This window comes from Scaptodrosophila lebanonensis, unplaced genomic scaffold, assembly GCF_003285725.1.
Source record: "Scaptodrosophila lebanonensis strain 11010-0011.00,11010-0021.00 unplaced genomic scaffold, SlebRS2 tig00000053-arrow-pilon, whole genome shotgun sequence".
In the NCBI taxonomy this organism is placed as follows: domain Eukaryota; kingdom Metazoa; phylum Arthropoda; class Insecta; order Diptera; family Drosophilidae; genus Scaptodrosophila; species Scaptodrosophila lebanonensis.
Window position 1 is genome coordinate 28,055 of NW_022060548.1, and position 23,197 is coordinate 51,251.

At 40.4% G+C, this 23,197-nt stretch overlaps 8 protein-coding genes and 2 non-coding genes across 10 annotated transcripts; 5 read left to right on the forward strand and 5 right to left on the reverse strand.

Annotated features, from left to right (window-relative positions):
• Positions 1-147: 147 nt before the first annotated feature.
• Positions 148-2,320, forward strand: LOC115623541 (HIG1 domain family member 1C). The gene is made up of 3 exons (XM_030517924.1): positions 148-300; positions 1,478-1,667; positions 1,850-2,320. The coding sequence occupies exons 1-3, from the start codon at positions 207-209 to the stop codon at positions 1,869-1,871; spliced, it is 306 nt and encodes a 101-aa protein (XP_030373784.1). The 5' UTR covers positions 148-206; the 3' UTR covers positions 1,872-2,320.
• Positions 2,321-3,103: 783 nt separating this feature from the next.
• On the reverse strand, positions 3,104-4,147 carry LOC115623540 (allergen Tab y 5.0101-like). The gene is made up of 2 exons (XM_030517923.1): positions 3,986-4,147; positions 3,104-3,923 (listed from the first exon to the last, which is right to left on the reverse strand). The coding sequence occupies exons 1-2, from the start codon at positions 4,112-4,114 to the stop codon at positions 3,249-3,251; spliced, it is 804 nt and encodes a 267-aa protein (XP_030373783.1). The 5' UTR covers positions 4,115-4,147; the 3' UTR covers positions 3,104-3,248.
• A 256-nt stretch (positions 4,148-4,403) lies between these two features.
• Positions 4,404-5,393, forward strand: LOC115623784 (allergen Tab y 5.0101-like). Its single transcript, XM_030518325.1, has 2 exons — positions 4,404-4,561; positions 4,626-5,393. Exons 1-2 carry the CDS (start codon positions 4,436-4,438, stop codon positions 5,298-5,300), a joined length of 801 nt encoding a protein of 266 aa, XP_030374185.1. The 5' UTR covers positions 4,404-4,435; the 3' UTR covers positions 5,301-5,393.
• Positions 5,394-6,764: 1,371 nt separating this feature from the next.
• Positions 6,765-9,661, reverse strand: LOC115624388 (60S ribosomal protein L3). The gene is made up of 6 exons (XM_030519099.1): positions 9,612-9,661; positions 9,174-9,366; positions 8,820-8,988; positions 8,171-8,306; positions 7,437-7,826; positions 6,765-7,213 (listed from the first exon to the last, which is right to left on the reverse strand). Exons 1-6 carry the CDS (start codon positions 9,612-9,614, stop codon positions 6,863-6,865), a joined length of 1,242 nt encoding a protein of 413 aa, XP_030374959.1. The 5' UTR covers positions 9,615-9,661; the 3' UTR covers positions 6,765-6,862.
• Positions 8,630-8,714, reverse strand: LOC115624431. The gene has a single exon (XR_003995467.1). It is a non-coding gene; the product is annotated as a small nucleolar RNA U83 (small nucleolar RNA).
• Positions 9,054-9,134, reverse strand: LOC115624430. Its single transcript, XR_003995466.1, has one exon. It is a non-coding gene; the product is annotated as a small nucleolar RNA U43 (small nucleolar RNA).
• Positions 9,662-10,337: 676 nt separating the features above from the next.
• Positions 10,338-11,377, forward strand: LOC115624016 (J domain-containing protein CG6693). Its single transcript, XM_030518588.1, has one exon. It carries the CDS (start codon positions 10,407-10,409, stop codon positions 11,280-11,282), a length of 876 nt encoding a protein of 291 aa, XP_030374448.1. The 5' UTR covers positions 10,338-10,406; the 3' UTR covers positions 11,283-11,377.
• A 125-nt stretch (positions 11,378-11,502) lies between these two features.
• On the forward strand, positions 11,503-13,762 carry LOC115624264 (zinc finger protein 135). Its single transcript, XM_030518888.1, has 4 exons — positions 11,503-11,749; positions 11,805-12,571; positions 12,628-12,873; positions 13,528-13,762. The coding sequence occupies exons 1-4, from the start codon at positions 11,558-11,560 to the stop codon at positions 13,661-13,663; spliced, it is 1,341 nt and encodes a 446-aa protein (XP_030374748.1). The 5' UTR covers positions 11,503-11,557; the 3' UTR covers positions 13,664-13,762.
• LOC115624263 (zinc finger protein 391) lies at positions 13,702-15,524 on the reverse strand. Its single transcript, XM_030518887.1, has 5 exons — positions 15,286-15,524; positions 14,285-15,222; positions 14,097-14,231; positions 13,910-14,020; positions 13,702-13,853 (listed from the first exon to the last, which is right to left on the reverse strand). Exons 1-5 carry the CDS (start codon positions 15,406-15,408, stop codon positions 13,754-13,756), a joined length of 1,407 nt encoding a protein of 468 aa, XP_030374747.1. The 5' UTR covers positions 15,409-15,524; the 3' UTR covers positions 13,702-13,753.
• A 47-nt stretch (positions 15,525-15,571) lies between these two features.
• LOC115624265 (transcription factor Ouib) lies at positions 15,572-17,247 on the forward strand. Its single transcript, XM_030518889.1, has 6 exons — positions 15,572-15,836; positions 15,911-16,036; positions 16,095-16,597; positions 16,659-16,793; positions 16,855-16,965; positions 17,027-17,247. Exons 1-6 carry the CDS (start codon positions 15,699-15,701, stop codon positions 17,163-17,165), a joined length of 1,152 nt encoding a protein of 383 aa, XP_030374749.1. The 5' UTR covers positions 15,572-15,698; the 3' UTR covers positions 17,166-17,247.
• The last annotated feature ends 5,950 nt before the right edge of the window (positions 17,248-23,197 follow it).

Genomic DNA, 23,197 nt, shown 5'->3' on the forward strand with positions numbered 1-23,197 from the left:
AATTTCTTTTTTTCAAAAGCATCAAACGGATTTCATCATTTCAGATATTTAGTATAGATTTTTAGTATATTTTCGTTTGACGTATTACGTATTTTTGAACTTACGGTAAGACGGTCACACTTATAATCAGTTGGCAAATTGCTATTAAAAGTGGCTGGCGTCTCGCTTGCATTTGGTTGTTTCGTATTTTTAATTCAGTGCAAACCATGAGTGCAAAATCATTTTTTGAAAGTGACGAAGATGTGGCACAACGGAATAAATTGTCCAGAAAAGCCAAGGAATCACCATTCATGCTTATCGGTAAGTCTGCATGGCCAGAACTGATTTTTGGCTTATGTGACGTCATATACTGAATTTCTACCGACAGGCGCAAGGTAAAGGCGCCTTGACCTTGGCAATGTAATTTCGGTGCTAGGTTAAAGTGCCTGCTGCTCTGAGGTTAATTCGTCTTTAAAAGGCAGCCTATGAATTATTTGCATATGTACACACAAAAATATGTATGGGTCTGGCAATGTGGCGGGATAGCTTTTTGCAATGATGCCTATGATGTAACTTTCAGGAACTCATCTGCACATAATTGCTGCATTTAAGTACGCAGGCCAAGTGAATCACATAAAACGGTACCCAGCATTAGCACATCTATGACGTTATTGAAAGATTTGCAAGGCATGTGTGGCTGACGTTTCTGGACCTTGGCGCGTGATCGTCTGTGTGTGCGTTTATTTGTTGGTATTGGTAGACAAGTGTGCGATTTATCAGCACGTCTGGGTTGTCGAGCCAACAACAACACACTTGGCAACAACAAAACATATGATCGTGGAAAAACACTAGCCATCAACAATTCGAAATTATTTTAATAACTTTCAAAATGACCAAACCAATAAAAGTTATATGTATTTTTAGCTTTCTAAACCACTGGTTAAGTAATATGCCTTGCCATTCCCCCAAACATACCCAATCAAAGGCATATACAATACATACATACATATCACTCAAGCTTCTATAGTTAATGATTAATTTGTTATACCCATAGGTGCAGAATATTCATTCATTCAAAATGTTGTGGCATAGACACATTTACATTTTATAATTGCCATGTTAGCCAATTTGTCGGTCGAGGCGTATCAATCCCTGGGTTAGGGGTCAAAGCTTGTGAGGGATTATACCACAGTCTGCAAAGGTGCTCTTAAATTCCTTTTTAGAAAACTATATATCTTCTATATATGCAAAAGAAATGGATAACGTTCAATATATCTAGACTAGTTTGCATAAAAACAAACATACGGATAAATAAAGATTTATACAAAGGTATATTACGCTTTGATACTTCCGAAAATAAAGCATTTTAAATAAAAAGCTTAAAAAAAACAACCATGTTTTAAATAATGCATTGAAATACATATGTAATTGTTTTAAATATTATGTTAAAGACATGCTGAACTAAACTGTATGCACATTTTTTCAATATTTTTTACAGGTATTGCTGGCTTTGTAGCTGCGGGCCTCATCGGCGCCTATAAATATAAGCACCGTGGCACGATGAGCACGAGTGTCTTCCTGATGCAACTTCGCGTGGCGGCCCAAAGTGCAGTTGTGGGCACATTGACTCTTGGCTTGGCCTACACGATGGCCAAGGAATATATATTCGATAAGCAGCCAAAGAAAGAGTAATATACGAGTTCCTGCATCATTATTTTAATTGTAGTCGTAATATCGTTGCTATCTCTGTAATTTAAAACGTCTATTCCGACCACAAGAGTCTAAAGCGCCATTTTCAACAAACAATTTCATCAGCAACATCTTATTTTGTATACTCATGCTTACCAATCAATTTTCTGTTCTGTTTTAGTTTGGAACCACTGTCTAATTAAATCCCACTCTCATACATATATGATTGATTGACACCTTAATCCCGAAATCGCGAAGCACTGCTGCTGATTCGGTCCTTCAACATATCTGCAATTCAGCGAACCTAACTTTTATTTATTGCATCATCATAAGCTATCCCCCCCGCCCTCACACACAAATACAAACCACACTGAAAACGAGGCTTTGTACCTACATAACTGTTAAGTGTTCGATAGCTAATGTATTTGTATACCTGCTGTTTATGATTGTGATACAAGCTGTGTGTTTTTGTACAACAAGAGCGAAGTTCTACATTCAAATTAGTCGAATTAAGCACAAGTCGAGGCGTGCGACAGAATGGAAGTTAAAATATAAAAAATACCTCTTACAAAACATGAAATATTATGTACATACTATAAAAAATGATACGCATGTACGTTTAAAATAAAATCTATTTAAGATCAGAAGAAAATTGTGTATCTGGCAGTTGGCCGATTTTCAACTGCGAGTGTCAAAAAATGGACGATGATTACGTCAGCCATTTGACGTACTTTGGAAAATTTTTGAATGACCAAAATTGGCATGGAAGATGCCTTTGGATTCTGGCCTATACAGACGGACCATAGGTACTCAAAGTTTGGGTAAAGACTTAAACTCTTATCATTATTAGTTTCATGAGGCATCAATCACTATGGAAATGGAATATACCAATCCTTAAACGTGCAGCGTCTTTCCGACACGCAGCAGCCCCCATATTAGTAAAAAAAATATATACAAAGGCTATCATGAGAAAATTGGCATATATTTTAAACTTTTTACTTGTCATAAGCAATGCAAATTTTAAAATTTTGGGTGAAATCCAGCTCAGAATCTCTTTCTTATTTAATATGTGAACTAACTTTGTAAAGCGGCGGTAAAATGTTTTTCGGAAAAATCGAAACAACAAAATATTAATGGATTTCCCATACATGTTTTAAGGCGTGTTTATGTTTCTACGTTTAATTTTAATGCATCATTATCAGTATTCGGAATCAGAAACTATATCGGCAATGGACTTTGAAATAACAGGGATAAAGCTAACAAGATGTTTTTAATTATCCCTAAATTCTATTACCCATTTTATTTGCACAAGCAAATTTGTCTTAATTTTTTAACGCAAAACATTTTACGCCTAAAACTAATTAATAAATATGCAAGTCTTGGGATATTTGAAAAACAGCGTTTCTATAAAATTTTAATATTAAAAAACTAACTATTGTGTTCTGGGAAGTTTATTAAATAACTGAAAACAAAATCAGGCAATGAGTTTATGGACAGTATCAACCAAAAATCGGATGTTTTAAAATATCAAGAGGGTTCCGCAATTTTTTCCGTATACGAAATTAAGGGGCAATAGGGAGTTAGTAGACCTTGATGTCGGCGATGACCTTCTCGTTGTCGTAGATCTCCTTGGCGTAGCACAGGTTGGGGTAGTCGAAGGCGGCGCCATAGCGGTTCTTGCAGCCACTGGTAGCCTTCTCGCCAGGAGTGTAGACGGGCTGACCAATGATGTTGGTTGTGGCGAAGTTGCAGGTCAGTACGAAGTGATTGTAGAAGTCGCGAGAGAATCGAACGGCAGCGCAGCCCACATGGGTGTTCTTCTCGGCCACCGAAATGGTGAACTTGGCCACGTTCTTGTTGGGCAGCTCCTCGGGGAAGTTGGACAAGATCTCGGGAGAGGCGTTGGAGCGCTCGGCAAACCAGTTTTCAATTTGTTCCTTTATTATTTCAGCATCGGTGTATTCGGATTCAGCGCCACTGTAGCTGAAGATGGCATTGTTCTGGCCCGCATAGGCGAATCGTTCAGTGCTGCGGCATTTGTCAGGCAGGGAGAGGCAGGTCTTCACATTGTAGAGTGCCAAATGGGCGAGCTCTTCGCACCAAGTCATCTTGGCCATGCGTACGGCTTTGGGTAAACCTTCAATGCTGCCTCCGGCCACATTATTGCGGAGCTCGTTGAACAGGGTCAGGATCAGTTTGTGATGGGGATCAATCTTAACTTCACGCACATCCTTAGGGCACTCTGGACTAAATTCCTATTAGAGAAGGATTCAAACAATTAGCTATCGAGTTATTTGGAGTGGTGGGGGCTATTTACGCCTTTATTGTTGCAGCCAACGTGCTTGTCCAGACAGGTGGGCAGGGCGCAGTAATCCACTGCAGCGGCCAGTCCAAGGAGTGAAGCTACTAGTAGCAAGAGTTTTTCCATTTTCAGGCCAGTCATCATCGTTGTTTAATATTGAAGTCAGTCGATGGTATCTCCCAACTGAATTCTACCCTGTGCCAGGCTCTCTATTTATAGGTCCACCTTCACCCATCTTGACAAGACAGTTTGCCACGACATAGTAGAGAATATCTATAATTGCACAGACTTTCAAATGAAATCACTATTTTCTCAGCTGTTTTCCAAAGAAGGTCTGTTTTCCAAGCAACTTTCATAAAAATTCATGGATTTCCTAAGCAAATGTTTAAATGACGCACGCAATGGAAACAGTCGGCCTATAAAAGGCCAAGACTCGCCTCCGTTTGGCATCACAACGGCAAGAGCATGGCGTTCCCCAAAGTGACTGGATTTCTAGTAGTAGCTGCGACCCTAATTGGACTAACCGTTGCGGTAGATTACTGCGCCCTGCCCACCTGTCTGGACAAGCACGTTGCCTGCAACAACAAAGGAGTAAGTCGGAAAAGACTCGATCAGGAATGGCCCCTTCTCTATTCTAATTTCCATTCACATCCAGAACTATAGCACGGAATGCCCCAAGGATGTGCGTGAAGTGAAAATCGATCCCCATCACAAACTGATCCTGACGCTCTTCAACGAACTCCGCAATAACGTCGCTGGTGGCAGTATTGAAGGTTTACCCAAAGCCGTTCGTATGGCAAAGATGTCCTGGTGCGAGGAGCTCGCCCATTTAGCGCTCTACAATGTGAAGACCTGCCTCTCCCTGCCCGACAAATGCCGCAGCACTGAACGATTCGCCTATGCGGGCCAGAACAATGCCATCTTCAGCTACAGTGGCGCTGAATCCGAATACACCGATGCTGAAATAATAAAGGAACAAATTGAAAACTGGTTTGCCGAGCGCTCCAACGCCTCTCCCGAGATCTTGTCCAACTTCCCCGAGGAGCTGCCCAACAAGAACGTGGCCAAGTTCACCATTTCGGTGGCCGAGAAGAACACCCATGTGGGCTGCGCTGCCGTTCGATTCTCTCGCGACTTCTACAATCACTTCGTACTGACCTGCAACTTCGCCACAACCAACATCATTGGTCAGCCCGTCTACACTCCTGGCGAAAAGGCAACCAGTGGCTGCAAGAACCGCTATGGCGCCGCCTTCGACTACCCCAACCTGTGCTACGCCAAGGAGATCTACGACAACGAGAAGGTCATTGCCGACATCAAGGTGTACTAAATAAGGCATACACTTAAATGGCGAAAAGCCATATGACAGAAATTCCCATTATAACAGCAAAAGCCCAATAAAATAGCTTCAATAAATTTAAAACCCCTTATTTATAAAAAGTTAATTAAAAGTGAATCAAATTATATCCTTTAGATCATCGTCAAAGCCTCTACTAACATGGTGATGCTGTGCAAGCTTTCAGATCGCTTAGGGGTTTCTAAGAATGGAAGCGCTAACGAGCTGCCACGGTTAGGCTTATCAGGTCTTTCACACAGCCCAGCATTTTTCTGCGGACTTGGCTGGTCCTCATGGACAGGCTTTTGGAGTTTTAGACCAGAATTGAAGCAATAAAGTTTATAGACTTTCTGGTTATTAGGAGGGTCAGGAACCCTTCTTCGGCACTTGCTTCTCTCACACGTCGGAAACACAATGAATCTACCCACCGACGCAACGCATCTCCCAGCTCTATCTAGAAATATGTATAAGGTATAAATGTATGTAGCTATTTTGCCAAGTGCTCATCGCCTGTACGCGAAAATAATAAATTCCTTTCAACTAAAATAAACAAAAGTAATCTGGATATACATATAGTATAAGATCTAAATGCCTTTTCTTCTCTTTCATGAAACTCACTCTAAATAAAATGTTTGAAAATGAAATAAAAATATTGAAGTAGCAGACATTGCCATTTATGTATGTATGTATTCGGTATTCGAACTCACGTAAAGGGTGTATAACTGCACATTTACATACATACTTGTATGTATGTATGTGATTCTATACTGTGTGTGAGCATGTGTGCAGTAGAGTTGAGCCACATCAGCACCAACAACAACAGCTGTAGGCAGCGCTTGGGCACAGATTACACCTATAACCTTTCGAATTGGCCTATCAAGGCGAATCTTGGCATACGGACACAATCTAACTAGAGGTGTTTGCAAATTTCAAGAATTACGGGAGGTATCAAATATCACTAATTGAAATACGCATTTACTGCGTATTCATATAAGGCATCTGGGTCTAAAATTTGGTGTCTCTAGGTCTCATAGTCTCCGAGACATACATAGTAATTATACATATACATAGGTGATTATACGAACGACGTTACGAAAAATAAGGCATCTTTGTGCAAAATTTGGTGTCTAGCTCTTATAGTCTCTGAGATTCAGGTTAGATCGACTCGTCTTGTCCTGCTGATCAATATATACACTTTGCGGTGTCTGTCAAGCCACCTTTCCTGCCTGTTACATTTTTTCAGCTCGCGCAAACCTAATATACTCTTGTACATTTCATGTAGAGTATAAAAATCAACATACATACATACACCGTACTTATGTAGGGACAAACTATTCAGAATTGTCTTTTTAATTTATAGTTTAGAAAGCTAGTTTTAAATCAATGAGATCAAAAATTCAATTTTGTATTTATACAATTTTTAATAATTTTTTTTTAATAAAACAAAAAATCAATAAATATTTCTTAAGGTGTTATCAGCTTTTTAAAGCCATTTTTTATTTTACTGCCTGAAATTGATTTTAACATAGAAATATGTAAAATTATGCCTGTTGCATTTAGGCGGTGGCACCGGCGGCAGCGCTGGTGGTTGCGGCCTGCTCCTCCTTGAGGCGATCCTTCTTGAGAGGGCCCATGAAGGCCAGCTTGTCGGCAGGGGTCTGGAAGCGACCGTGACCCATCTTTGAGGAGGTATCGATGAACTTGAGCTTAATCTGTTCCAAAGCGGAGCGCTTGGTGTGCTTCAGGAGGGTCTTGCGCAGAGTAATGACGCGCTTCTTAGAGCCAATACAGCAGCCCTTGATCATGACAAAGTCATTGTTGACCTCACCATAATGGGGGAAGCCACCCATGGGGGTGATGCTCTTATCGGTCAGATCGTACTCAGTGGAGGCGTTGTTCTTGATGACCTGAGGGACCATAAGTGAATATCATATTAATAGTAAATTAAGAATTTTAATTAATCGAAAAAGCAAGTTTTTGCTTGAGCAGCTGTTATCAGTCCTATCATTTTAAATATCATGGTATTTCAAGTGAATATTTTACTTCGATGTCATTGTTTAAATTTCACGTTTATGATATCATCATGACAGCGCCCTTTACCATATAAATATAAGTTACTAGGTATCTCACCTTGCCGTCCTTGGTGTGAATGCCAGCACCAATGCGGTAGATCTTCTTGTTGATCTCGGTACGATGGTGATAACCCTTTTGACCAGCACGTGCCACAGTGGTGGACACGCGAGATGGATGCCAGGCACCAATACAAGCGACCTTGCGCAAACCCTTATGAGTCTTTCGGGGCAGTTTCTTAGTGTGCCAACGCGAGGTGACACCCTTGAAACCCTTACCCTTGGTCACGCCAACGCAATCGACCATCTCATCCTGACCGAACACATTGCTGACTTGAATGGGCTTCTCGAGATGCTCACGCACCCACTTAACCTTGTCCTCAATGGAACCACCATTCAGCTGAATTTCCATGACATGTGCCTTCTTTTGACGCTGCTTAATCAGACGGATCTACAGAAAATGAAGAGCGGAATACACGTTAAAATTTGGTTTAAAGCAGTTTAAGTATTTACGAACAATTTTAAGTTAGATATTGCAACTGTACGTGGTATGGTTTAACCGAGCGATAATTGCCTAAGCGGCTACGAACCGTTTATGGAATATACCAAGCTTTGCCACCCGAGGGGCATGTTTTTCTGCGACGTTGCACTCCTAAACCGTGTATTGAACAGCCACAGCACGAATGCGTTTTAGGCCAAGCGCACCGAACGGCCACATCCGAGGATGTAGCACAGACAGCGCACAAGGCCAAGGACGTCGCATAATGAATAATGAAGTTGATAAATTCTATTTACCTGCGAATGAGCAATCACACGAATGACCTTGCAGTAACGCAACATCTTGCGGAAATCATTCTCGATGCTCTTCTTGCCAAGATCATCATTCCACTTCTTGCTGGCCTTGGTAAATGCCTTCTTCTTGCTCTTATACCTGAGAGTGTTCGAAGTTCATGTTTTATTAAAAGACGCTGCCCAGTTTAAAATCAAGCTCGTAAGTTCCAAGGAATCTGTGTTTCTTTGCTGTGGGGACGAGATAGAACGGGAAGGGTACCTCATCGCCGTTTAAAGCGAGCGGAGATAACAATCTTCCATGCCGTGCTCACTCAAACAAATTGGTAACCAAAGATAATGTCAGAGACATCAAGTATACCAAATCAGCTCACACGACTGATTCAAGAACTTTTTTAGAACCAATATTCTTAAAATGCCACAAAACAAAAATAATGCAATCGTATTTGTCTGCAAGTTATAACTATTATCAGAAGGAAGGCAGCAGTGATGGTAAAATGTTTTTCAACAAAAATTTGTTTGCTCTTCAGATACCATCTCTCATCATTAAAACAACTTCAGAACGAACACGTGCATCAGATCAGCTTGTGGCAAAACAAAATGGCGGCTGGCGTTGGAACTACATATTTCCGTTTTCGTCTGTTTTAGTACATACCAGTTCTTATAGAAGCGACGACGGCACTCCTCCGACAAATGCTGCGCCCAAACATTAACCAGGGCACGCAGGCCAAATGGCGTCTCAATGTAACCAACAGCACCAACAACTATCATTGGTGGTGTTTCTAAAACGGTCACGGCCTCGACGACCTCCTTCTTGTTCACCTCTGCAATGAACAGAAAATGAGGTTAGGCACGTGTTTCTTAATAGAAGCAATATTTGTATAAAGAGCATATCAGACCGCCCTAGTTAATTTATAATCACGGTTTTTCATAAACGTTCTAACCATAATTTTTAACTTTTTCTCATCAAGAAAACGCAACATAAAAATGAATCTCAACCCATACTTACTTGAACCTGGACGGTCTGCCTCACGCACAATGTGCGTCATGCCGGCTTTGTAGCCAATGAAGCAAGTCAGATGCACTGGCTTGGTAGCATCGTCTTTGGGGAAAGCCTTAACCTTGCCACGATGGCGACGGGAGCGCTTCTTGGGGTAGAAGGCCATCGAGCCATGGCGAGGCGCGGAAAACTTACGATGAGACTGCAATTGAACATAGTTAATTTAGTAACGGAGCGCCACGTTTTACAATAAGCGAAAATGTGCTCCCAAGTCAAAATTTAAAGGTTATGTTACAATGAAACACGCGTTCAAATTTTAATGAAATTGCACGATTGTATAAAAACTACGCTCAATATTTTACATAATTGCTTTACTTGTTAGATATTTGGATATTAAAAAACTGCACACTCCCATTTTTTTAATTAAACTCTAACAACTGAACTTACCATCACGTCTGTTCACTTCAGACGTTGAAACAGAAAGAAAGGAAGCTAACTCCAACGAAGCGAAGTTGGCTACGCTCGTCCCAGTGCTGCCCATTCACGTGAAAAATTAGGGATGTCTATCTATTTAAAATGCAAATATCAGCGACTACTAAAAGTATACTGCGGAATTATCAGAAAATACTAAAAATACTTACAAAATGTAAGACAAAAACTTGAATTGTTGTAATGTTGTTCTTTACCCATGTGCATATGGCAATGAAATGTATATTTAATGTGAGGTAGTTTCTTTCCCTTCTTAAGTCACAGTGAGCTCAAAACATCTTTACGGCTGTATCACAAAAGAAAACCGTACAAAACTAAAAGCTATGGTAATAAAAATAACAAATAGTAGCTTGCAAAGAAGATTTTTTAGCCAGCCCATCTTATCCAAAATAAAACTTTGAATCATATTGTTTCCTCAAAAAAATATAAGATACAAATATGTATTTGACGTGGGTGGTATCGACATACATATATCGGTGTCCGTCACAAAGGAGCTTTAGTTTCAGTATTAAAACACCGACTATTTCATTCATCTCGTATAATTTTTTTCTGAACATTTTTATTGTAAATTTTAAATACATTATCAATTGATTATTTCAATAACTAAAAATTACTTATCGATAGGATGTCCGATAGTAAGTTTAGTAAGTCGATGTCAGTCTCTCATCTCTAGCCCAGCTGGATTTGGCGCTCTTTGTAATTGCATTTTTCGTACAAGTTCTGTATCTGTTGTTCTCGAAGAGTTTATTTAATATGTCTACTTTGGAATTGTGTGAAAAATATTTTGAGACACGCGATGTGTATAAGCTGATGAATCTCAAGAAAGACGCCAAAGATAAGGACATCAAAAAAGCGTATCACAAACTGTCGCTGCTTGTGCATCCGGACAGAGTGCAAGAGGCCCAAAAGGAGGAAGCGACCGAAAAATTTAAGGTTATTTCCAAAATCTATCAAGTCCTCACCGATGCGGGTAAACGCGCACTTTACGATGAGAAGGGCATCATAGACGATGATGAGGAGGAGAGCAAGCTCAGCTCATGGCTGGAGTTGTGGAGCAAAATTTTTAAGCCGATTACAAAGGAGGATATCAGCAATTACGAAAAGGAATACGTGGGCTCTGACCTGGAGCGGACCGACATCAAAAAGGCCTACCTTGGTGGCAAAGGCTGTATAAATTACATTATGAACCATGTTCCGTTCATGAAAGTCGAAGATGAGCCGCGCATTCAAGAGATTGTCCGCAAAATGATTGCAGACGACGAGGTGCCTGAGTTCAAGATATTTACCGAGGAGCCAGCTGCCAAGCGCAAAAAGCGCCACCGAAAATACGCACGGGAATTGAAGGAAGCTAATGAGATCAAGGAGCGTATGGATCAAGAAGAGAAACAGAACGGAGGCGGCAGCTTGGAGCAGATGATACTGGCACGCAAGCAAAGTCGAGAGTCAAACTATAACTCGCTAATGGATCGTCTTTTGGATAAATATGGCACAGAGGATGACAGCGATGTGGTTGATTTTAGCGAGTTGGACAGGAAAAAGAAGCTCAAGACCAAGACGCCGTCGAAGCAACAGAAAACCGCCAAACTAAACGGCGTGAAGAAGGGCCGCATAGAAAAGCAAAAGGTTTAAGCTTGGGGAGATTTTTGTAGAGTATTAAGATTTCTAAATTCTATAGTTCATATAATATATTTAATCAATAAATAAAACTTATTGCTATAAGTATACATCCATGAGATACTTATTACCTATCGTAATGCAATTGCATTTTATTTACATAATTTTTTCAGGCTGGCAACTCTATTCAGCAGCTGTTTTCTGCCAGTGGTGCCAAACACTATAATAGGCCAAACAATTTTTACTGCGATTTCTTGTAACTATATTTCTGGAATTAGTTAGTCGTAAAAATGACTGCGCCGCCAGTTGTAATACTCAGTTGCCGTATCTGTCTGGGAGAATTCGATGAGAGCACAATGCGTGCTCTATTTGAAGCGGACAATGAAAATCCAGATGATGATGGCATTCCGTCTACAAGTGAACACAGTGACGCCGGGGTGCAGATTATAAGTGAGAAAATTGAATTTTGTTGCGGCATCAAGGTACATACACCATACATTATATATAATTTGATACTAACAAAGCGTTACCTCCTAGGTTCGCCCATCTCCCAATTTTCCAACAAAAATTTGTCGTCGCTGCTATGAATTTATGTGTATGTGGTACAACTTTCGCCAAATGTGTCTGAACTCGCAAGTTTACCTGGAAAGTTCATGTCTAGATAGCGAGAAGCCAGATGAAGTGATCGATGCCAGTGTGGAGTACATAGAATATCTCTACGAAACACTGCAAACGCAACCAACCACACAAGCACAGGAAGCCGCAATAAATAACGAAATCGCTGCAGAGCAGACCGATGAAGATATTGTCGTTGAAGGAGAATACCTGGGCGATGATGTTGCTCTCGGGGATGACGAAGAAATCGAGGAATTTCAAACGGAGGATCCGGAGCCAATTAAGATCAAGTCGTCACCAGGAATGGTTACGGTGCTGGAACAATATGATGGTGAAGACGAAATTGTTTCCAATCATTTTACGGATGATAGTCAATTGACCGAACAAATGGCACTCCACGAGGATCAAGCTGAGGCTTTTGCTGACGAATTCTGTCTATCATCCACCCCATCTCCTGAACAGCCAAGCACAGTCAACAAACGAAGGCCGGGACGGCCTCGTAAACCTGATCATGAGTTAAAATCCAAGCGCAAAGTGCGGACAAGCGGACAGACAAACAAAACTCAAATACCAGACGAAGATTTGCAAACTACATTTATGTGTAATCTTTGTGGCAACATTTATCAAAAGAAAGCTGCGTTTAGGGCGCATATGACAGCCCATTCGGACTATAAGCCGCATCAATGCGAGTGAGTTTTGTGTTGTATTTTTCAGCTATACAAAAAAATTATATTATTCTTCACAGAATCTGCCACAAATCCTTCCGCCAAGTGGGCGAATTACGCGCACATATACGACGTCATACCGGCGAGCGTCCATACAAATGTTTGTATTGTGATCGCCATTTCTATGACCGAAGTGAAAAAGTGCGCCACGAGCGTGTTCATACCAACACACGTCCCTACGGCTGCAAAGTTTGCGGCAAAACCTTTACGCACACGGCCATACTGAAGAACCACAGTCTAGTGCATTCCGGCGAGAAGAACTACAGGTGAGAACAAGGAAGTTATTAAATAAAAGAATTCTTATTTAGAAAAGTCAAACGATTCGAGTCTGTAGCCATGCAAAAACCACATTCTAACACAAGCCAAGAATTGCATATGTTTCCAAAAAATCGGAGGTCATAAAAAATGTTTTAAGATTATAAAATGTAAGATTTAAGACACCATGGGAACTAGCCAATTGCTTTTCAATCATTTTTTAAAAGTTAATGCGGACTGAGATAGAGATAATATCCACATACATACATCTACAAGCATATTTAGATTAGCAATATTGATAATCAAACTTTTCACATTTTGGCAAAAGGCGAATTATATTTAAATGTTCATCTTGAATATATTAGAGTTAGTCTTATAATCGAGTGCCCACATTCCGAATCAAATCTACAAACTTGTTTCCAAATTCAATTAAATTATGTGGAAGTGAAATTGGTTTAAAAAAACCCATGTCCAAAAAACATTGAGTGTTTAGGTTTTAAAGTAGAGCTTGGAAAACTAAATATTCAAAATAGTTTTTTAAATTAAAAATATGGATATATGTCTGATACTGAAAGAAAAGGTGTAAAAAACGTGTAAGGACCGATTACAGCTTAAAACTTTTTCTTAATATTTTCTAAATAAATAAATTGCTTTTGCCCTTTCAGTTGTTCCATTTGCTGCAAGTCATTTACGTTGCTGCATCAACTTAAGGCCCATTTACAAACTTTGACACATAGGACCAAGGCGGAACAAACGCTTGGCGAGACATCCAACGAGTACATGCTCGCTCAAAACGGTTAATTGCTTACTTCGAATACTTAGGCTTATACTATAGACTAATTTGCTAAATCTTAATATACATCAATAAAATACGAGTCCATTTGGGAGTCTCTATCTGTACTTCATGCCAGCCTCGCAGCGGTGGACGTGCGTATTTTCGTGGGCTTTTAGCTGATGGGGCAGCTTGAAGCCCTTGTTGCAGGTCACGCATCTATAAACGAACATTAATTAACACATTATGGATTGTGACGATGTCAATCACTTCACCTATAGGGTTTTGCATTAGAGTGTACGGCCTCGTGCGCCTTCAGAGTACTAGCTAGCGAGAAAGCTTTATGGCAGATACCGCACTTGAAGGGGCGCTCATTTGTGTGTATGCTAAGAAACGGAGACAGAAATATAATTAAGTAACTGGCCTGAATATGAGTTTATCTTTTTAAACTTTTCAACACACCGCTCATGTTTTCGAACTGTGCTCCGATCTGAAAATCGACGGTGACAAAAGCCACATTCATATGGTTTTTCGCCCGTATGTGTGCGCATGTGAGTTGTGAGATTACAGGTGGCAGTAAAGCGTTTGCCACATAATCTAAAATAAATAAAATTACGCACGATGAAATAACCAAGAGACAATTTACTTACTCGCATTCGTGGTTCTTCTCATTGCTATGCAAACGCAGATGATATTGGAGCTGTGATTGCTTGGGAAAAGTATTTGCACAGACAGGGCAGCTAAATCTAGCCGGTTTACATGCTCCTCCAAGGTCTACCATATGTGTCTCTGAATTCGTACCAGATTCGTATATGAGCTCATCATCATCCTCTTCAATAATTTCTTCGGCACTTTGGGCAGCATTTAGTATATAGGCATTGTCATCATTCTTAGTGGTTGCATTATTCTCTTCAAATTTACAGCTGCTGTTCTCGTTGACAACGTCAACATCAGCCATTGTATGGTCATTATCCGAATTTTCATCACTGGCTGAGGTATAAACGTTTTTCTCAGCCCCTTCGTTCACATAAATTATATAGTCATCAGAGTTATTTGCTTTCTGTTTCGATTCTTTCTTTAAAGTCTCAGATAAACTTGAATAGCGCTCAATTGTTATGATTTCTGAAGCGTCGGTGTCGGCATCAGCATCGGTTTCGCTCCCTGGTTTACTATGGCCACTTTCCGCAGCACTTGTTGCATCTACTAAATCGGTAACATTGGTTTCTTCAACCACCACTTGGTCCAGAACAACTTCCTCTTTTGGTTCATTCTTTGCGATAATAGACTCCGACCGCGGCATTATTTTAATTCGTCTGTATTTCACATCAACTTGCCTATCGGACAGAGCTTGCTTGCGCGTACGTGTTGCAGATTTGCCTACAGCCGCATCGTACACTTCCCCTTCGTCATCTTCAAAGTCCGGGGAAGTCAATATGGAGAAGCAATTCCTTGTGGACATGGCATGATTAACCACAGTTTTCAGATGTTCATCACTTTTTTTGCATTTGCTCAGAAATTGGTGCGTAACTTGTAGGGCGTTGATGCAAACCGCGCATATCTTATCAGGCAATCCATCATTTTTCTCAACCTAGAAATAAAAGTATGTATTACTTTAATATGCTTGTTTCGGAGTGAAGTCGTTAGGACTCACAATAACTCCAGCGTATTCCCGCAATTTTTGGGCTATTTTTTCATCATTAAATAAGGGCTGCAAGTCGGAGGTACGGCGACATGTGCAGGTGCGACACATGTTCCATTTGATGCTGATTTCCATTTTGCTTTGATATGTACTATCTAAAACCTATTCGCTTATTATTTTAAAATGCATAAAGCTATGTAAATAGTCTGCGATGTTGGTGTAGTCCGCTAGCTTTGGACGAAACAAATGCATATCGATTAGTAACTTGGCAGTACTGTACGAAAGTAACAGTGTTGAAGAATATCAGTACGCGACAAGTGTTGCCCATTCAGCGAACACAATATTTATAATAGGCGACTTGCGACGCTTTTTACTGCAGGTTGCACAGTATTTTGGGAGATTTTGGGCTCATCTAGATCACAAACATGCCAGAATATATGCTATGCAGAATATGCCTGACAGAGGACACAGACACAAATTTAAACATGACACCACTATTCGACGAACACAACATGCAAGGCAAGGAGCTGGTCCGAAAAATTGAAGAAATTGGCAGCATAAAGGTAATGATTCTGTTTATGTAAAAAACCCTCATCCTCCTGAATGTAATAACATGAAAATTTAATTCGTTTGGCAGCTGTTGCCGCTGGTCGACATACCAAGCATGCTATGCTCTAACTGTCTCCAAACGTTGTCCAGCGCCTACAAATTCAGGGAAACCATTCAGGCGAGCGAGCGCACTTTTTCAGCAAATGTTATAAAGGTATAAAATGTCGCTGCGCTCATGATTTTTACTAATTATGTATACGTTTTTATTTCAGGATGAAAATGATATGAAATTGGAGCCCACAGATGATCAAACACACATACAAATCGAAAGTCATGATGTTGAATATATATATGAGGGGGAAAACGAGTTCATCGATGCTGATGAGGAAGTTGAGCTGAGTGGTATGCTGGAGGAGAGATTGGAGGACGATGGTGATGAGGATCAAATGGAATACACCGTTGTTGCTTCTGACGATGCCGACGAAAAGGACATATTTCTGACTTACAGCAGTGATAGTGATTACCAGCCTAGTGAGCGGGTTCGCAAACCAAAAAATCGTAAAGGCCGACCCAACAAACGGGGGCGACCTCGAAATACCACATCGAAACGGGATCATGACATTACATCTCCTAACGCAACCAAGTCTCCTGGTAAATTAGACGACGGTTCGTCAGTAAACATTATGTGCGAAGTTTGTGGAAATATTTACTCAAAACGAGGCGCTCTAAATGTACACATGCGTCGTCATATGGCTGAGAAACCATTTGAATGCGAGTCCGTATACCTTACAATTAACCTAGGCTTCTACTTACTAACTTTTCTAAATCTTTGACAGAATATGCGGGAAAACATTTGCCGGTCCCTCGGAGCTCAATCGCCATATACGCGTCCACACGGGCGAGAAACCATTCACGTGTAAATACTGTTCGCGTTCATTTGCGGATCGCAGTTCCAACATTAGACATGAAAGGTATTAATTATTGCCAAACTCACAATGAAGTGACACTCAAGTTGTTATTATTTAATCACAGAACTCATACAAATGAGCGTCCTTTTACCTGTTCCACATGCGGGAAGGCCTTCTCCTACTCAAATGTGCTAAAGAATCATATGTTGACGCATACGGGCGAGAAGCCTTTTGTGTATGTAATCTCAATATTATTAACCGATTAGAAATACTAAAAAACATCATTTCCATTTCAGCTGTTTGCCATGCAATAAAACTTTCTCAAGAAAGCACCAGCTTGAACAGCATCTCGGTACCTTGACCCATAAGCAAACGGCGAATTCTCGTCAGGCGGCGGTTGACATCAAATATCAACCTCAAACTCAAATGTATTAATGTTCCACATGCCTTGGATTAATTTAGCAATTCAATTTTTCGTATAATAAAGAGTACAAATAAATACATAGTATGTACTTAAGATCAGACAGCTCTAAAAGTTTTTAAAAACGGTACAGGCGCCTTATATGTTAGTATGTTTTCATTTCTTCTATATTGATGTACTTTAACTCATTTCGTTGACGACTGTTGTTTAATAAGTTTGATCCAAAGAATATAATTTCGTTGTTTATGAGTACATCTTAGCAAAAATGTTATGTTTATTTACTTATAACTGAGTACATACACGTGTACAAGATTGACGTGCACGTGATAAAAATGGAAAACATTTGAAGAAAGAATAGCAAATGGTTACACACGAATGGAACTTCAAGTTTTGTAACTGTTCCAAATATTTCTGCAACTTCTATTCTTGGACACTTTTGCATTCTTGCAAGTTGTGGATTTGAAAACGGGTTATTACGTATGGTTTGTTCCGTAAATTTGGCATTAGGGTCTTATATGTATGTGTCGGAGAAGGGTTGGATAATTCGCGCGGCGTGACGCGCTGTTCGGCCATTTTCTTTACGTGAGCACAGCAATTCGCACTGGTAGTGTTGCCTTTGACTTCTTGAAGCAGACTGACTTGCATCACTGCTCTCTCGAGGCTCGTTGTCTTACTCGTTCTACTCTTCCTTTTTGTTCTTTGACATTTCCTTTTCTCAACTGCCTAGACAACAACAATGCGCTTTGCTCGGCTAAGGCAATATTTGCTCTTAAACCCTGCTCTTATTATAGCCTGCAAGCCGATCACATGACACATTCTCTTTGTATTTGTTTTACACACAACATCATTTAATGATTTACATTTCTTTATTTAGTGTTATTCTTCTACACGGCCTTCCTGGCTCTTACACGTCCTCGTGTAGTATCTTATCATAATGAAATTAGCAAAACAAAACTTATTCAAATAAAACTTATTCGAACAAAACTTATTCAAACGTCGGCTTCATGCCTTGCTCAATATTTTTTTTTTTTTTTTTTTTTTTTTTATTATACTATATATAGTCAATCAATTCAAGTATTGCGCTTCAATTTACCATAAGTTTATCGTTACTTCGTTTATTTAACACTTCTTTGCAAGATGTGTCTTCAAATGACGGTTTTGCAGGCATTCACACACATTTGCGGCTGTGCCAACCAGTAGCTCGTACTCTTCTGCGAAAACCCGAACATCTGGATATCTCTCTATCATACCACAACTCATGGACTCCACTTGCCCTTGCAACATGATCACTTTAAGTCACATGTTCTCTACCACGACAACCGCGCCGCACGCCATGATAGACACCCTCCGTCTACACTTGTGCCATCGGTATAACTTAGTGGTACGGGCGTGGTCCTTGTGTATGACAATACTACATCGTCACTGGTGGGAGCTTGGGCTTTGGCCAATGCCTTCTTCTGCATTACCACCCTCCACATCTTCCAACTCTGCAGTAACTTGACTATCTGGTAACGGTCGCAAATACTCATGGGCATACTTGTATGTCCTCTTACTTATCAAGGACTTTAATTTATATCGGTCACCATCAAGCACTTCAATCACGACAAACGGTCCCTTAAATTTGGGGTCAAGCTTTGTTTGGTGCCGCTCTTCACTTTTGAGCAAAACATGATCTCCAACCTTATGCTTAACAATCTTTGCCTTATTTTGATCAAATCTAGCTTTATCATAGTTAGCATTTTTTAACATATTTTCTTTGGCCTGCTTTCTTAAACAATCAACATCAACTTTTTCTTCATTTATCATTGGCACTAAGCCTAGTGGTCTAGCCTCTTTGCCTATCAATAATTCCAATGGACTAACTTTTGTTACTCGATTTGTCGTGCAATTTATGGCCAACTGTACTTCATCTAATGCTTCTTGCCAGGAACGCTCGCTCGTTTCAACTGCTGTCAGCATATTTTTCATAGTGCCCATTACGCGCTCTACCTGTCCATTCGCACGACTCGCTCCCGTAGCTATCAAATGTAAATTAACGTTTTGTGATGAACAAAATTCTCGAAAAGCGGCGCTGGCAAAGCTCCTACCCTGATCAGCAATAATACGCGTAGGCACGCCAAAAATGGATATTGCTGATTTGACCGCTTTTATACAACTTTCCGTGTCCAAATTTAATGTGTGATAAAAGTAAACAAATTTAGTAAATGCGTCTACTTGTACTATGACATACTCCTTCAAATCGTTTTTGCCACTTAGTTTGCCACTTATATCAATGTGTATTGTATGCCACGGTATTTCCACCTTGGGTATCGGATGCATTTCTGCCTGAATCTTGCCCGAGGATGACTTTGATACCTTGCACGTTATACAGTTTTCTACAAACCTACGCACATATTTTGACATATTCTCGAACCAATAGTAGGTGTATACCTTATCTAATGTTTTCTCCCAACCTAAATGCATTATGGCTTCGTGTACGTGATTTATTACGGACCACCTATATGCTCTTGGTACCACTGGCAAGCAGCGCGTTCTACCATTTCTTTGAATCTTTCTATGCAGTATACCAGATCTCATTTCATACGTTCTTGCCATGTCCTCATTAAGCTCATTATTGTGCAATTTAGAAATTAAAACAGACAAATCTGGATCTCGCTGTTGTTCAGCAATCAGCCAATTGTCAGTCAGCTCAGCCAAGTCTACACGTTTCTCAGTAATATTTTTGACGGTCTTTGCTTCAGCAGGGATAGGATTTCTTGAAAGAAAATCTGCATGCAACATGCGATTCCCTTTCCTGTATTCGACTGTGAAGTCGAATGATTGTAAATATGCCCACCATCTATGCACCCGTGGAGTTAAATCAATTTTGGAACGACTAGCCTTTAATGAGTTACAATCCGTATACACTATAAATTTCTTTCCATGAAGATAATGACGGAAATGTTTAACTGCATTAAATACGGCTAGCGTCTCCAACTCGTACGAGTGATACTTGGATTCCGTACTGGTTGTGCACTTGCTATAATACTCGACTACCCTTGTTTTGCCTTCTACTTTTTGCATAAGTATTGCTCCATAGCCTTCTGAGCTCGCATCAGTGTGCAGCTCTATGGGATACTGTGGATCAAAAATGATCAAAACCGGCTCGTTAGTTAATATGGTAATAATCTTTTGACGTATACACTCGTGTTCTGGCTTCCAATGGAAGCTACCATTCTTGGAGGTGAGGTGATATAGTGGCTTCATTTGCTCTGAAAATTGTGGCACAAATTGTCGAAAGTATGATGCCAAACCTATAAATTGCCTCAGCTGTGTAACTGATTGCGGTTGTGATAACGCTGCCAAGGCATGTATCTTCCGAGAATTAGGTTTAATTTGACCATCTTCGACTTGATAACCCAAATATTCAACATTAGGTTTGAGGAATGTGCATTTCTTTACATTGAAAGAAAATCCGGCGTTGGTCAGAAGTTCCAATACCACCTTTAATCTATGAAATGCCTCTTCTTTAGTGCCTGCTACAATCAAAACATCATCGATGTAAACAATGGCATACGAGTATGCCAGCTCACCCAAGGCACGTGTTATTGCTCGCTGAAATACCGATGAGGCGTTCTTTAACCCGAAGGGCATGGATAAGAATTCGTATTGACCCTCAGCTGTTACAAATGCCGTACGTTCAATTGAGTCAGCATGTATGGGAACCTGGTAAAATCCGCTAGCCATGTCTAAACTTGAAAAATATTTTCCTTCTCGCAGTCTGTTGATTTGATCCGATATCAACGGCAGTGGATATTTGTCTGCTATAGTATTGGCATTTAACTCTCGATAATCAATGCATAGGCGGTCACTGCCATCTTTCTTTTTAACTAGCAGCATCGGACTGGCAAACGGAGAACAGCTCGGACGTATTACATTAGCTTTTAACAGCTCTTTTATTTGTTTCCTCACTATTTCTCTCTCATCTGCGCTAAGTCTATATGGACGCCTTTGCACGATTTTGTTTGGATCTATCAAACGAATTTCTAGTTCACCTGTTGTTACACGACTCTTTGGTATGCCACTTATAAATCTTTCAGCATAATGTTGCCATATTTCTATCAATTTATTTCTGTCTTCATCACTTAATTCTTCATCATTATTTAAATGTTCTAGATAGCACCTATTTGTTGTATCTGAAACAATGTTGACAGCCTTTGTTTTATAAATACTGAACTTTTCAGCGTCCATGGCAACGCCGAAGCCAAGGCTCAAAATTTCACGACCAACCATTACATTGTGCTTTAAAAACTTATCCAATACTACATGAAATAATATTTCCAGAGTATGCTCACATATTTGAACAGTCGTATGAATTTGTAAATTACTATACACGGAATTTTCACCAATGCCTTTCAGCATAACTGTACTGAAAATTCTCTTTCCAGCAAATTTATTTGCCATTTTCTCTTTTATCAAAGAGCACTCGGCGCCCGAGTCAAAGAAGAATGGAATGAGCTCACCAAATTGCAACAATAGTCCCGTTGGTTCCATTACTGTGCAGACATCTACTCGCTTCTCTTGTATGTTGCTTTTGCTCGCTGCTTCTAGTCCCCGTGTGCACATCGTTGAAATGTGGCCAGTCTTGCCACATTTAAAACACGTCACTGCGCCTCGCTCTCTCGCTGTTGCTGAATTGCTTTGCATCTGGTTTGTTCTCGGTGCATTTCTCTCGTCCATTTTCCTCTTGCGGCATTCTGCCATTTTGTGTCCAGGTTTTTCACAATAATGGCATTTCATAATAGAAGACGACTTGTACCTTTTCTTCTCGGGGCCAGATGTGTGTTCCGAAGTGATTTGCACGTTGCGTTTACCAAAAGCGTATGCTTTCAACTGCTGCTGGAGCTCGCTTCGTGTTTTGATGTTCGTTGTAAACGCCATACGCTGCAGCCTCGTATCAATTTGCGAGGTATGTGCCAGCACGAACGAGACTGCTATTTCTTCTGCGCTCATTTGCTTCCATTTCGTCATTAGTGACGTCACCAATCTGCTTGCATACACCGATAGACACTCGTTTGCGTTCGGTCGGCCGTTAAGAATGTTTAAGAAAATGGCGGCTGGCGTCTCTATACCCTCGTATCGCTGCAGAAACAATTCCTTAAATTCAAGCCAGGTTATTCCAGCATAGCAAATCTGGGACAACCACTGCGATGCGCCTCCATTTAGGGAGCTGCTAAGTGCGATGACCAATGCACTACCTTCTAAGGGATTTTCGGACATTATCATGTCTGCTGTTTTACACCATGCAGACGCGTCCGCGCTCGTGTCGTCAGGGTCGAACTTTGGCAACACAATTATTTTTTCTTTATGAGACTCTGCATATGGCACTTGCATAACTTTTATCAATTCCATAAAATTACGATTCTGTGACTCAAACAGAGTTCGCCAATCATTGTCAGAATGTCTTTGGGGCGAGGCCGATCCCACTTCTGATGTCGGAGAAGGGTTGGATAATTCGCGCGGCGTGACGCGCTGTTCGGCCATTTTCTTTACGTGAGCACAGCAATTCGCACTGGTAGTGTTGCCTTTGACTTCTTGAAGCAGACTGACTTGCATCACTGCTCTCTCGAGGCTCGTTGTCTTACTCGTTCTACTCTTCCTTTTTGTTCTTTGACATTTCCTTTTCTCAACTGCCTAGACAACAACAATGCGCTTTGCTCGGCTAAGGCAATATTTGCTCTTAAACCCTGCTCTTATTATAGCCTGCAAGCCGATCACATGACACATTCTCTTTGTATTTGTTTTACACACAACATCATTTAATGATTTACATTTCTTTATTTAGTGTTATTCTTCTACATATGCATGTATATGCCTGCTTTCGTTCTATTGCAGGTTTTTGCAATATTCCGCCTTTGGATTGGTTTTGAATTTCTTAACAATCTTAACGACTTCTAAATAGATGACAACTTACTGTCAATCAGACTCGATTAATAATGGTTGAGTTTAATTCTTAAATTATAACGATATTTTTACACGGCCTCAATCGAACAATCCCTCTCTCACT